We start from the raw sequence: 15,113 nt of genomic DNA, 5'->3' as shown, positions 1-15,113 counted from the left end.
ATTCACATTGGAAAGAACCCTTTCATTGTTGATTTATGTTTCTCTAGTCCCTTGTTTTCTATATTATGCAGAGTTCACTTTCTTGTTCTTCTCAACCCACCATGAACACATTACCTCTGAAAATCATTTGTCAAATAAATATACTTGATAAAAAAAAAAAAGGAGCATTACCACTGAATACATAGATAAGTTTTCTTAAATCACGTGTTTCGGTACCTGCGGTAACGCAACATGAACAACACCAGTTGACAGAGATCTCTTTAGTACAATCTTCATAACTAAGAGAAAAAATCTGCAGTGATCTACAAGGTTTTACCGCCGCTATTCAACATGAGAGAAGCTGCAGCTGCAGCAGCGGTCGGAACAATTCCAGTTGAAACGCCGGGCTTTGACAGATGCAGTAGCCTGCAGTGTCAAACACGAATCTCATGTAAATTGCTATACAATATCATTTATACAACTCAAAAGCAAAAGTCAGCCCTTTTAACAAGATGATACTCACGGAGCCAAATGCTCGCACAAGGAAGTAACGGCAGATACAACTTCGTTATAGTTATCTGCTGCGGCAGGTGCCGTAATTTCCACCAGTTGTATGCTAGGAGTAATGAGCACGGCTTCGTCGGTGGAATGAAGCTTCGGCATTTTATATGCAGAAGTCACAGTTACAGTGATTTGTGCTCCTCGCTGGAGACGGAAGGCGAAACCCACCTTCAGAAGCTCGTGGTCTAATTTGTATCCCAGGGCATAGAAGAAGCGTAGCACATTATTGCTCGCTTTGCTCTCTGTTACTTGTCGCACTTGCACGCAGATTTGCTCAGCTGCTGCGCCTCTCACGGCACCTCCGACATGTCTGACAGTCCTACATGATTACTAATAACTAGTCACGCAGACTATATTAGATGCAAAAAGGCCTGTTTGGCCTTGCTAGAACTGCACAAGTGCTGCCTGCCGGAGTAGAGTTGTTCAAAGGAGAATTGAAAAATCTCCTTAATGGCTTTATGTTGCAGCAAAAAGCAGAAGCTTCAAGTTGGAGCTTCCGCTATTTAGGCCCAAGAACTCATTTTAGCCCCTCACCAAAGCAAAAGATCCAGATCTGGTTTCTGGAAACTTATGCTTTCTTGGGTAAAGAATTGTTAAAGGAGCTAGGCTAAACAGGCACCAAGAATAAGCAAAAAGCAGATGAAACTGATATATGGATACCAAGTTGGTGTGGGGAGTGCTAAATCACACAAGAGACGGACCTCCGAGGGCACCACACCTGTAACAGAAAAGGTAAGGGACCTATAATAATTGCGCCCGAGAAGCGCTGATATATTATATACATATATTTGTCACTACAAAGTGATTACCGAGGTTTGGTCCACTTTTGAGGCATAGCTCATGAACCCTGACACGCTCTTTCGGAGCACCACATAGACCCTGGAGAAGAGTCTCAAGGGCCTCAACATGCTGTAGATAAGGAAGAACAAGAACGGCCAAGGTTATTAACATCATTAATGTATATTAGACAAAGGGAAAAAAAAAAAAAACTGAGAGCGGAGTAGCAAATTAAATACTAGCATACTGGGTCCAAATATATTTGCCGACCTTAATAAGAATTAACAAAGAGTGTCACCATTCAAGTTCATTTCTCACATACTTTCCAGTTTCAACAAGTGAAGCTTGTGGAAATGCTAAAACTTCAAGTTGGGCTTATTCAAATTTGACATTAGTGCAATCACATAGCAAATGCCATCCAACTAAATTCCAGATTAGCAGGACCAGAAGCAATCTCATGGTGCAAACGTGTATGAAAAACATGAAGCCGCCAATATCATCATACCTCTAGTTCTCAATTTTTTCTTTCTTTAATATATACCGACTCATATTCAGGGCAAAAAAAAGAAGGTGTATGATTTAATCTCTAACCTTGCACTTGCTAAATTTTGCCAATCCCAAAGCAAGCCTAAGATGCGGAGGCCGTTAAGACACGATGGATGACCAGGGAGGAAATCGAGTTTTAAAATGGTCTTCGATATGGTGTGATACTCGGAAAAAGAGCTTGACGACACAAGGACACGATGGAAACAAGCACTTTCTAGGACGTGGTTAGAATTTCAAATATTTTTTTTTCCCTTTTTAGAGAAAGATAGCAAGCTATCCGCTTCGTTCATGTTTTTAGACATGAACTTAGCTAGAAATATGAAGCAACTAGGCTTCCAAAAAGGGACCTCGTCTACCGACCATCTAGCCTTCAGCCAACTGCGCTAGGTACGGTTGGTGTTAGAATTTCAAATGTTGTTTTGAAGTGGAGACTGGACTAATATCCTACAGAAAAGGCTATTATATTCTTTGATTTGAAATGGAGGCCAACAGCTAACTTAACCGAAGTGCATCCCACGGTATTTACCAAAGTGCATCCCATAGTATTTTGTTTCCGTACGAATATCACGTTCTGCATACCACAATGAATCAATTATGATATATTTTCTGCGGTCCTAGCAGAAAACAGAAAAACATATCTCTATTCGCTTTAACTCTATTTAACCCTCAATCCCAAACGGGGTCTAAGAGATAATACGATTCCAGTGCATAGTAATGCTTGTGCTCCATCTCTTATTTACTTGAAGTGAAATTCGCTACGCCTCTACAATACAGATTCTAGTAGATATTCCTTAGTGGCGTCCTGTTAAACTCCCCATAAGCGATTGCAATTGAACTTAAAATATTTACATGAAGGAAAAGAGAACAACTATAACAAACGTCAGTAATACCTGCGTCTCGATGATCCCTTGTACCACACACTCCATTTATGATTCAACTCTCATTCTCCAACACAGTTCCTTTAATTCTGAAAAGCTAAGTAACAAAATGAACCTAGATCAAGCAGGAAAAGAGCCACATTTTAGATAAAGCATCAAGCTCCTGATTCATAACAACATACTGCTAAAGAATTATGAAAATAACCTTCAAAGATCACACCTTTATCTAATAGAATTAAAGCCTCTTCAATTATTATTATTTTTTTTTGTAGGGAAATTACAGTTGATGATCCCGTAAAACAAAAGATGTAGCTGTAGTCACTTGGGCATTTCATCAAACAGGTTGTGGATACTGAAAACCACAGCTAACAGAATAAAAACAAAAACAAAAACAAAACCAAAAAAAAACCAAATTGGAATTCTCCAAATTTTCACGTTTATCATAATCTAAACCACAAATAGTATCAAAATCACCAAAAAAAAAATTATGGAAAAAAAGGAAAGAACTGAGAAAGACAGCAAAAACTCAGAAAGGCGTTTCATCAAACAGGTTATGGATACTCACAACCGCAGCTAATCGAATTAAACTAAAACAAAAAAATCAAATTGGAATTCTCCAGATTTTCAAGTTACTCCGAACCTAAACCACCGAATAGTATTAAAATCACCAGAAAAAATTATGAAAAAAAGGAAAGAACTCGGAAAGGCAACAAAAACACATGTTTTTCTTACTCAATGTGTCGGAAACCCTAGATTTTTAACCTAGATCGTAAAAAGGGAGAGGAAAAGTGTAAGAGAAGAGGTTTCACGGGATACGATGAGTCGAGGAAATAGTAGAAGTACTCCACCTTCTCACAAATCGCGTTAAAAATGTGATTTTTTTTTTTTTTTGAAAGTTAAATAAATNCTTTTTTTTTTTTTACTTTTCTCTTTTGAATTTCAAAATCTTACGTTTTACTCCTCAACATATCTTGTTTATATATTCAGCTCCATCTCTTATAATTTATACTAAAAATATTTTTAAAAATAATATAAATATATTAAAAAATTTTGTTATAAACTAAGTAAGAACTATTCACCCTCTCCTTTGAAAGTATTTTTGAAATTTTAAAGAAAAATATAGATTTTTGAAAATTTAAAAAAAAGTAAAAAAGTGAATGTTTAAGGAGAGTTTTCCGTGTTTTAGCCTTTTTTTTCGTTCTAAATTTAATGGATCGCCTCCCACAGAACATTTTTTAAATAAAAATAAAAATAAAATAAAACAATTTTAAAAATATATGCCCACATTTTACTTGAAAAAAATCTAAAATAAAATACTTAGTGTTTGCTTGTTTCCTCCAAAATGAAAATGAAATTATTTTTACTTCTGGGGGATGAATGGTTTGTTTAATAAATTTAATTACGCTCCTCAATTCAACTACGCCTGATTTTGGAATAAATCTAAGTACAACACTTGGGGCTTCATCTATAGTTTCAAATTCGAACTCTAATTATTTTATATTTTCAGCTAAATTTTTTTTAAAAAAAAATTAGTTAGAATTTCGTCTGTGGTCCAACAATAGCATTTTACAACAACTACAACAAAACAAGCAGTTTTTTTTTTTTTTTTTTTTTTTTTTTTGGGCTTAGATCGAGAATTTAAGTGCCGTAGCACGGAGTCGTGCTCAAAATTTGTTGGTACGATACGACACAGCATGATGCATGCTAGGCCATGCCGATGTGTGCCAGTCATAAAAAATAAATATATGCCAACACATAATAGCATGTAGTATTTAGTTTCTTTAGAAACAAAATATTCTAACTATTTATTATAATTTTTATCAAATCTTTTGAATTTTATTGAGAAAATTACTCACTAATTTAAAAAATAGAGAGTTTTGAACTGTGCCATCGGCTCAGAGACTGTATCGTGCTGATATTTTGTTAGCACGGTACGGCACGATAGATACGGCCCGTACTAATGGACACTTAAATCCTTGGCTTAGATAGCTGCAATTGCATGGAAATTGTAGCTTGAAGTGTATGAAACCAATCAGCCCCTATATTTTCGATAGAGTGCCTGTTCAGCACTTATGTTTGAGCTTTTTAATTAGGGTTTTCAGCACAGTATTTGGCAGAAATGAAAAAATTTGCAATTTCTGCTGGTGGAGAGAAGTAGAAATGAAATTTGAGCTCCACAAATCAAGAGTTCTTAGTTTCTGAACTGGTAATTTTGTTGCAGAGAAAGAGTTTGTTTCTAGGAAAAATAAATCAGGGTTTAGTGCTGTACTCAACAGCAGAACCCTACAGAGTACAGACTGCAGATCAGAACTGGGAGTAAAATAGGACCTGACAAACCATGTCAATAATAACTGCACCAATTTAACAACTGATCCCAGTCAGAACAATTTATGATATAAGATGCTAAAAAAACCAAAGTTTGGATAGGATTGCAAACTCAATAAGCACACAAGAAAAACACCATTCTCTAGCTCAAGAGGATTTAAGTGCCCGTGAGCATTAGCTTTACCAACAAGATATCGGCATAATACGTCTCCCTACTAGTGACACAGCTCAAAATCCTCTCTCTTTTTTCTTTTTTTTTTAAACTTAGGAAGTAATTGCGTTAATGAAGTGCTCGAATATACTAATGCCAAAAAGGAAAATATTTTATGTCATAGTATGTCGTAATACGTGGCATGTCATGCACCATATTGTGCCGCACTAGCTAATGCTTAGCACAATCCTATGTCACCGTACTTAAATCCTTGCTTCGGCTTCTTATTTGGTTAGAAAAGAAATGGGGATAAAACCACAAAGTTAAAGAAAAACATGAGAGAGAAGGAAAAGAATTGCCAATAAAGCTCCATAATTATTGGACAGCTTAATATGATTGGTAACAAAGAGATTAGTAACAACCTTGAATTTGACCAGGGAACAGAGAGCATCAAGCCTCCTACTGCATGCTCTCAAAGCACAACTACTTATTTGAACATGAAAGAGTTCAGAAAAGACTTCCCAAGTACACAAATCAGAGACCCCGCTAAACATGCAAACACTCGGTTCGCATTACGAGACTTTGCATCCAGTGTGTAACATACGCATCGCGAAAACCACCCGATAAGAAAAGAGAAGGGCCATAGAACCAGATTTGCTTCATGGACTTCGGAAAATAATTTAGCTCCTAATGTTTACCTATACCGGTCGGCGGACTCCAATTCCGACGACGGTTCAAGTCCATCCTCCGCCAATCTTCAACATAATCTGGCAGGGAATGGGAATTTACGGACACCTGATGACAGAAGCAGGGCTTCAGAGCATATTTGAGCTCTTTGCTGCTTCTCTTAGCTCCATCCGACGGAGCGACTCCATGTTGACTTTCTTGGTACATCTGGCGACCACGGCAATGGACAACCAACCTATTTCCCCATAAAAGAAAATTGTGAATCAATGTGTTCTGGCGTAGCACAGCATTAAAAATAGCATATTATTGTCATAGAGAAATCAAGGAAGGAAAGGGATCATGCTTCTTGAGAACACATATGTTATAGCTGTCACAACTAACATCACAATTGCATGAAGAAGTTTAAAGAATCAGAAAATCTAAAAGACATAAGACCAAGTCAGGACCAAGTCAGGAATTACTAGTCCAATATGTAGTCTAGAATTCACGGAAAAGACGAAAGATTACTAATAATGAAATATTTAAGAAAAACATTTTAGGCCCATAAAATGATTAGAAGAGATTTTGTCCTGAGCTGCTCCTTGTCAACATCGCACATCAGAAGGGATTTAATTATCTAATATTTAGATTCTTCCTCTGTCAGCTGAACTATACAGTGATGCTTTTGGGTTGCAGCAGAAGTGCAAATAAACTTGTGTTCCATCAACTAGCCTACTAGGTAGGTGCAAGTGCTAGCTTCTATCTTTGATTAAATTCGCTGCTTATAGGTACGGAATGCATTTGTTTTTTCACCATTACCATCAGCTTAAACAGAAAATTTGAAACCGAGGAGTCATAAGGTAGAATAAGAAACTAACCTCTAGAATGCAAAAGATGATAGCTTGCAAGGAAAGAAGCGTGCCGCTCGAGTAGCAGTGCAGTTCTTCGTCCTGCTGCATATCTATAGGATACCTGCTGCGAAAGAGTAATTTATAATCAGTTCAAAACTTCAAACAGAGTTGGAAGAAATTATATTATCAGTTAAGGCTGAATGGGTACCTCCAAATGTCGCTCATAACGAAGCTCCTCTCAACCAGTTGCTCGCTCTGAACCACCACCCTGTATGAATTGTGCTGAATGAGGGATGAATAACTGTGGCTGACCTTGTAGTGGACCTGCTATTCCTAGAACATCAGTCAACAAAGCATAGTTACAACAATAAAAGTCTGCTAGATTATAGGATGCATCTCGTTAAGTGATAAAATAACATAAATGTATAGTATAGCATGAGTCAAATTTACGCTAGTCAAAATAACAAAACTGGTGGCCTTATTTCAATGTATTTTACTAATATTTCTAATGCAAAACAACATCTAAATGACTTTAGATACCAACCAAATATTGCAAAAAACATCCATGAAATTCTAAAGTTTCATGTTCCAAAAGGCTGAAGCCTTTTACCTAGTTCCAAGATAAAAGCATACATGTATATTGAAATATAAAAGAAAAATTAAAGGACGTAAAACTAGGGATGCAAACGGATCCGGGTTGGTGGAGCTCCCGCCCCGATCCGTCCCGACGGGAGCAGTAAATGGGAGAAAATAAACGGATTCGGGGCAGGAAACGGGGTAAGTTTTACGATCCGAGACGGATTCGGGGCAGGAAACGGGAAAAATTTTGACCCGCCCCGAATCCGCCCCGAATATCATTTGCATTTTTAAAAAATATTCCCAAAAAATAATATATTTATAAAAAAAGTTTAAAATACAAATAAGTTATTACTCTCATTTCTAATGTATTTGAAATATTTGAATTTTGTTTTGAATTGTGATTGATATTTTTAATTTTTACCATTAATATTGTTAAATTATATATATAATATTATTAAAAATTATTAATTTATATTTTACAAAATATTAATAATATTATAATTTTATAAAAAATATTAGTTGGCGGGGCGGATTCGGGGCGCCGGCGGGAGGCGGGTTACGAGGCGGGGCGGATTATGGGATGTATTTTTTAACCCGTCACGGATTCGGGGCGGGAGGCGGGGCGGATTTTTGCTAGTCGGGGCGGGAGGCGGGGCGGGTCTCCCGCCCCCAGATCCGCCCCGTTTGCATCCCTACGTAAAACATTCATTTACGCTCTCCAACTTGTCTTCTAATTTTTATGTTGTATCAATAATGCATAAAGCGTGTTAAAAAAGTAATTCATTAACAATCATAGCAATGGAAGCATGTGAAATAAAACGTCAGATTCTTCTAACAAAGACAGACGATGTATTGATGTTCTTAAAAGATTGAGACTGCAAACAGGAAAGTAGCACCATTAGTATGTCAACAAGATGATAAATTCGATTGGAACTCTTTTTAAGTCACACGAACAGAAGGATGCCAGATCATCACATTTTACTAACATTTTGATTTTTATTTAAAATGAGTAATGTAACCTCTGCAAAAGAGAAGTATCATCAATTATTACTGGCTCAATATCAGTTTGAGAGCTAAACTAAAGTAAAAATGAAAAGCTTCTGAAACAAAATAACAGTAACAGATATGCAAAAATGATTATGTGATAAAGAAAAAAGCTGCAGTGACGGAAAGTGAGAAGACAATGGAATGGAGAAGCATGATGAGGAAGTAGATTTCACACTAACAGCAAAGAAGAAATATAAAGAATTGGCCACAAACCATGATTTAAAGCCCACTTCCTCACTTCTGTAATCCCCTACACTTAAAGATATTAACAAAAAACGAAAACTAGACTTCCTAGGAGCAATATCACACTCTCATATTATCTTTTGTGATCACGGTGTTTTTTAAAATTTTGTCACGAAAAAGGACCCAACATTCAACACAAAAAACTTCAATGTTTAAAATTTTTGCTTCCCATCAGAACATGAGTACAAGCTGTTATCTAGAAATGCTAAGATATTCACTTCTACGTCTATCTAAAACCATTTAGAAAGAATCTAAAAGGACATTGTATATATATGAATGCAGTAATATGTTTTGTTATAGAACTGCATTACCATGGATATACATCAGCTAAGTTTAATACAGCATAGAGTAGTTGATTAGAAGCTTGCCTGTGGGATATGGTGCCTGAATAGGAGTTGCAGGTGCAGTAGTTACTCCATTGACAGTTGGACCAGTCAATTGCATAAGCTGATGATGACTAGGCAACGCATAACTCGGAAATGTTGGAAAACCCGGACTACTAGGTTGAGGCTGGCCAAATTGCCCATATGGGATAACTGCTGGGTTTGCCATTCCGGGTGCACCATAAAATTGAAGATATTGTTGTCCTGTATAAGGAGTATAGACATTCTAGAAAAGAAAAGAGAATCATTAACTAGCAGAAGAATAACTTGGATCCCAGAGAAAGATTTATGGTCAATATGATTCTTAAGTACTCAAACCTGTTGGTATACATATTCAGGTCCAAATGCTGGATACCTGCACGAGAGAACACTTGACTAATGAATAAGATTTTAATGATAATATACATAAGAATAAAGGCAAATTCGATGTCAATAACAACATACTATAGCTAATTAGCAATTTACGTTTTTTCCCCAATCTTAGTGGTAAAATAGACAGGCTGTGTGCATTTTTGAATCCAAGTTTCCCTACTTCACTTGAAAAGATATTTGACATTTGTAAAGACTATAAAGTGTCCGTAGAATAACTTACCCATATGGTTGATATGGAATGGCTTGTTGGTAGTTGTATGGAAATGTCTGTACATAAGTGGAATTTCCAACATATGAGCCACGAGGAACTGGAAAGCCTCCGGAGTAAGGGGCTGCCGGCCTTATGTGCACTATTCCAAAAGAAAAGGAGAAAACGATCCGCATTTAGTTACTTAAAATGAGACATACACATAAATACATGAAAAACAGAACGCAGTAAGTAGAAAACCACAAATGAGAGTTCTATATCAAAGTGCTCATGTTTTCCCTCAACACTCCATAGTCAGTGATGTGCAGTACTAAGAACGTACTAATATCTGATAAACAGTGGTTTCTTATTTGGTTAAATGTTGAAGAAGAGACCGGCCATTGTCAAAGAAGTAAGAAATTAATTGGGGCCCTTGGGTTTAGGAACTTACGTTCTTGAGTCTCCCCCAACGCGCGCGCGCGCACGCGCACACACACACACACACACACACACACAAAAACCACTATATGCACACCAATTAAAAAAAGGAAAATAGCACACATATACGCACATATGAAATACAAAGAAGAAAAACAAGTATTGGAGGTGAAAGTCAACAGGTAAAGCAAATAAGACTCGAGCCTAACGAGAGTGGACAAGAATTAAGCCTATCAGCTTGCCCCAAACCACCTATCACCAACATCTAAAGCAAAACAAAACTTCCTAGCAGCATAAGATAACAAGGTGTATGTTTAAAATGGAATCTTTTGTTGGCCACAAGACCTCACATAAGAAGTAGTTCAACCTCCTAGCAGTCAGTTAACACTAACTTCCACTTGTTACACCAATCTCATATGACAAAACTAAGAATTCAGCATCATGCTCATGCAAGTGATTTCTTAAAAAGCGATTTTGGTTTCTTGGCTAAACTATCACCATCATCTTAAGCCTGTTTGCTTTGATTTATCACTAGTCTTTATCTTCTATTTAGCTCAAACTTCCTCTCTGATCCCAAACTGTTCTCTCTCACCATCTGGATTCTCTAAATGTTCCAATTTTCAGGTCAAAATCATGGATGCCAGCAGCATTCATTCTTGTGCACTTCAAAGCATCGTTGTATTCGGCTTCGACCAAGAACTCGAATATCAACTTCCAGACGCACTGGAATTTCCATATCAGGATCATAAGTTCCTGCCAAGAAGTCCTGTAAATTTTTGTGGAATCATAAATCGACAAATAAAACTAGGACCACAAACACCACACCAATTTGACAAATGTGCTGCCATCACCTAGTTGAAACAAAAGGAAAGTTCATGACAGAAGTTGATAAATCATACTTCTAGATGTTCTCAAGCGCCATTAATTATCATAACACTAATACAAGCAGACTATGAAAAATAGAGCATGCAAAATATGTTGTGCAAATCGGTGCGACGAAATATCGTAGACAAGACAGAAAGGCCTGACTAAAAGATTCCCATATAGAAAAGAGGATAATTATTGGTTATTGGCAACAAATGATACAAACAAAACTTCAGGTATTACGAACAACAAGGAAAAGATGGCAAATATATACCTAGGATCTAAGTAATTATTTAACTCTCTCCAAAAACTTTAAACTAGGCAAATAACAGGTTTTTTTCAACCACTAAGAAAATTCTAAAAGTTCATATCCTCCATGCTAGACACCCTCTATTTGAACAATACTTCTAATACATCTCCAAGAATGCTCAATTTACTCTTCAAATAGACAATTTCCAACTTTAGCTCTCAAAAACGTTTTCAAAATTATCTTTTCAAAGAAAATACATCTACCGTCTGACACCGACAAATTTTGAAAAGCACTGATGAAGATAACGGATCAGATGGACCAGGAATATCTATCTTCAAAAGCTTCCACAATCCAAACATGAAGCATATAATTTACTGACGTATCCATGAGATCCCCTCGCAGGTTTCCACTTATCTACAAGATGTAGCATCACAGTGCAAGGTGTTAATGGGTCCAATCGACTCATGCCAGGAACCGTGGTTATCCACTCCAACTTGTCATGGTGTGAACCAAATCTGGCCAACCTAAGCCTCCCTCTTGCTACATTCCCATTATAAAGCCCTCCAAACACTATCATTTTTCCGAATAAATGAAATAAATTCAAAAACCAAGCTCAGTGCGGCTCTAACGTAGGAATGCCAAAACGGTCAACCTAGGCCCAGCGTTAGACATCCCTAATTAGTGCTAGAGTTTCTAGGCGACATCTCGACTACATGTTACTTCGAACTCCTCTCGAGTGTTTCTTTGTCCATATCATCAGGTGTGGTTCTTCCATAGTAAAGCATCCATGCTCTACATTAATCTCAAATTGCTACCCTAGACAAATTTTTTCTTTTTAAGTCACTGTTGGGTCAATTCATACCTATTTTTGGAAGCAAAATATAAGCATCTAGGACGAATCATAATCATCTACTGTTGACTAAACCGGTGGATGAGAAAATTCCCACATGAAGAAAAACAAAATTAAATGAATGGTTACAGTGTAGTAACCCTAGGGTTTTAGGCGTGTACCACAAACAACATATCGGAATAATTTCCACAAAGACAAGACAACAGCAAATAAATGCAAGAATCAGAATATACCAACTTGAAGTGAGAGATCACATAGATTGCTTGCATCATAACATAAAAGATGATAACAAGTTATTTTTTCCGACATGTTTCATAGACAACTCGGAAAAGGCTAATCACTGATCAACTAAAAGCACCAAAAATAGCACCTTTAAAGAGGCATTTGATATATGAGATTTTGCATTACAACTTATAAGGTGAAGAAGGCCTACCATAGGGTGGTGCCGGTCGAGGCCGCCCTTGCGAAGCCAAATTACAATTGGCCTGTCGGCCTTCGATTACGGGAGCCGGTTCCAAGCAAGCCCTCGCCGCCGACTCTTCGTCCCGAAAAGTCACCTGAAGATTCAGCCCCTTAACACCCGCAAAGATCGAATTTTTCACGAAATTCCGATAACAACAACGACGATGACTCACAAAGCCGTATCCCTTGGATCGGCCGGTGTACCGATCGGAGATGACGACGGCCTCGAGGATCTCGCCGTAGCGCTCGAAGTGGCGCCGCAGCCCCTCGCTCTGGGTCTGCCACGCGAGCCCCCCGACGAACACCTTCGTCCTGGTGGTGTCGCCGAAGGGCGAGTTCAGGTAGTGGAGAGCCGGGGCGGCCCCCGCCCCCGCCCCCGCCCCGGCGTGCGGCGCCATCGGAGGGGGCCGAGGGTTCATGCCCAGAGGCAAACCCTAGAAGAGCTCGAACTGGAGAGGGGAAAGGGGGCGCGGCAAGAGGAGGATTGAGGAGATGGGGTTCAACCAGTACTAAACCCGGCAAGGCGGTAGCTTTACAGGGCGGAGGAGATGGTCGGGTCAAAAGGGGTAATGGGCTCGTTGGCGATCAGGGAAACACGACAAGGGTTTGTTCGATTGGTGGCGGTGGTGGGATGAGGCGAAGAGGACGACGAAGAAGAAGAAGAAGAAGAAGAAGACGCTCACCATGGGAGAGAGAAAGAGAGAGAGCTTCTTCTTCTTCTTCCTCTCTCTCTCCTCCTCGCCTCCTCGCTCTCTCTCTCTCAAATGCGGAGTCGCGAACACAGCGAAGATGAGAGAGAGAGAGAGAGAAAGAGAGAGCGAGCGTGGGCCATCGACCCCTCGCTCTTTAATTATTAGTTTGGTCAAATAAATAAATTAATGGGAAAACTTCCAAAAACCCCCTGTATTTCGTACTTTCTCACTTTAGTACTATATAATTTAAAGTGTACCAATTTGCCTCCCCTGTGGTTTCGTTTTTCTCTTTTTATTATCAATTTTATTATTATTTTTTTTCTTAAATCAGTGACAAAGTTAAAATTAAAGGGTACTAAAGTAAATATTCGATAAATCTAAGTGGGTTTCTGAAGTTTTTTTTGTATATAATTTAACGAAATATTAAGAAAATATTGCCGAAAAGATAAAAATAAAACTACATGGGAGCAAATTGATACACTTTAAACTATAGGATACTAAAGTGAGGAAGTATGAAACCACATGGGGGTTTTTGAAATTTTTCCTAAATTAATTAATTAATAAATAAATTGCACCATTGGTCATTTAGTCCCCAACCTTTCTCCTTTTTTCACTTTGCTCTCTGAAGTTTTTTGTTTTGTTTTTGTGTTTTTTTTCTTTTTATTTTTTTGGTTAAGAGAAAGATTGCAAGCTATTTATTTCTTCTTTTTTTTTTACAAAATAAGCTCATCAAGAGTGTTTAGCACAAGTAGCAAAGTGCTTAATAGTTGGTATCTGAGATCCCAAGTTCGAAACCTGCTTGATTTTGCTTTAATAAAAAATAAACTCAGTTAGAAATATAAAGCAATAAGGCTTCAAATTTGAGAAATCGAGTACCAACCATTAAGTCCTTAGTCAGCTGCGCTAAATATGGTCAATTTTTATTAGGCTTCATATTTTATGCCAGTTAAGTTTATTATAAAGAAAAAGAAAAAACTCGGATAAAAGTACGAAGCAATTAGGCTTCAAACTTGAAACTGGAGTATCAATCATCAAACTCTTAGTCAACTGCGCTAAGTATCGTCGATTTTTATTTTTATTTTGCTATTGGGTTCCTAATTTTTATATTTTAATTTATGTTAGTTCACGAAAATCTAAATTTTAGTTAATTTTGATGAGATAGGCCAGGACACATCAGACTCCAATATAGCATTGCTTACTTATACAGATTATTAGATTATAGTTATGATTCGATAGTTCTCAATCAATCTCCGCACTAATCTTTTGAAATTTTTAGAAGAATTTGATAGCACTTTTTGGCTCAGTACTTAAGCCCTTGTTTGGTTGGGGGTTAAGGGGTGGAATAACTCCTAAACCTTCATTTTATTCCCAAACACCTCAAAAAATGGGTGGGGTCCTCAAATAAATTATTCCAGATTAGCTAACTCCACCTAACCCCACCAAACTCCAACCAAACACTATTTTATATTCATAATAACCCACTATCTTTCTTATCACACCTACTCCAACCAATCATTATCCTTCTTTATCAATCATTATCTTCTTATCCCACCTACTCCAACCAAACACTATTTTTCATTATTCTAGACTAACTCCAACCCCCAACCAAACACAAAAAAATTTTAACCACACTTTAACCCTGAACTTAACCCTCTTCCTGGAATAGCTACTTTTTTCTTAACCCCGAACCAAACGGAGGCTAAGGGCATGTTTGTTTCAACGTAAGTAGACTTGGGGTAGAAGTGGACTTTGAGTTGAAGTGGAGTTGGGGTGAAAATTAGTTCACTTCTGCTATTTGTTTTTAACTGTGGAAGTGCAGTTCTGTGAGTTCTGTTGTTTGTTTGGTAGAAAGTAGATGACGTAAAAAATGTAGCTCTCCACCCTCGGTATATTTACCTTCAAAGTGATATCATTGTCTATTTGTAACTTATAGTGAATAATAAATTATAATAAATAAAAATTAATATAATTATATATGTATATAATTATATATATGTATAATTATAAAATAA

The 15,113-nt window shown here is 37.4% G+C and overlaps 2 protein-coding genes across 9 annotated transcripts; both read right to left on the bottom strand.

Moving 5' to 3' along the window:
• On the bottom strand, positions 26-3,647 carry LOC109724580 (mediator of RNA polymerase II transcription subunit 18). Of its 5 annotated transcripts, none has more exons than XM_020253443.1 (6): positions 3,590-3,647; positions 2,754-2,856; positions 1,350-1,449; positions 1,201-1,258; positions 503-859; positions 26-405 (listed from the first exon to the last, which is right to left on the bottom strand). In XM_020253443.1, exons 2-6 carry the CDS (start codon positions 2,787-2,789, stop codon positions 303-305), a joined length of 654 nt encoding a protein of 217 aa, XP_020109032.1. In that variant the 5' UTR covers positions 2,790-2,856; positions 3,590-3,647; the 3' UTR covers positions 26-302. The 5 variants fall into 5 exon arrangements, with proteins under 5 accessions (XP_020109032.1, XP_020109031.1, XP_020109030.1 ...); XM_020253442.1 differs by having other exon boundaries at positions 3,551-3,637; XM_020253441.1 differs by having other exon boundaries at positions 3,474-3,595.
• On the bottom strand, positions 5,561-13,242 carry LOC109724942 (probable RNA-binding protein ARP1). 4 transcript variants are annotated; one of them, XM_020253937.1, is made up of 8 exons: positions 12,583-13,242; positions 12,381-12,504; positions 9,579-9,708; positions 9,305-9,341; positions 8,972-9,212; positions 6,943-7,058; positions 6,762-6,858; positions 5,561-6,139 (listed from the first exon to the last, which is right to left on the bottom strand). In XM_020253937.1, the coding sequence occupies exons 1-6, from the start codon at positions 12,826-12,828 to the stop codon at positions 6,973-6,975; spliced, it is 864 nt and encodes a 287-aa protein (XP_020109526.1). In that variant the 5' UTR covers positions 12,829-13,242; the 3' UTR covers positions 5,561-6,139; positions 6,762-6,858; positions 6,943-6,972. The 4 variants fall into 4 exon arrangements, with proteins under 4 accessions (XP_020109526.1, XP_020109527.1, XP_020109524.1 ...); XM_020253938.1 differs by having other exon boundaries at positions 6,762-6,855; XM_020253935.1 differs by having other exon boundaries at positions 6,943-7,067; positions 12,583-13,239.

This window comes from Ananas comosus, linkage group 19, assembly GCF_001540865.1.
Source record: "Ananas comosus cultivar F153 linkage group 19, ASM154086v1, whole genome shotgun sequence".
In the NCBI taxonomy this organism is placed as follows: Eukaryota; Viridiplantae; Streptophyta; class Magnoliopsida; order Poales; family Bromeliaceae; genus Ananas; species Ananas comosus.
This window is presented reverse-complemented; position numbering and strand designations above follow the sequence as displayed.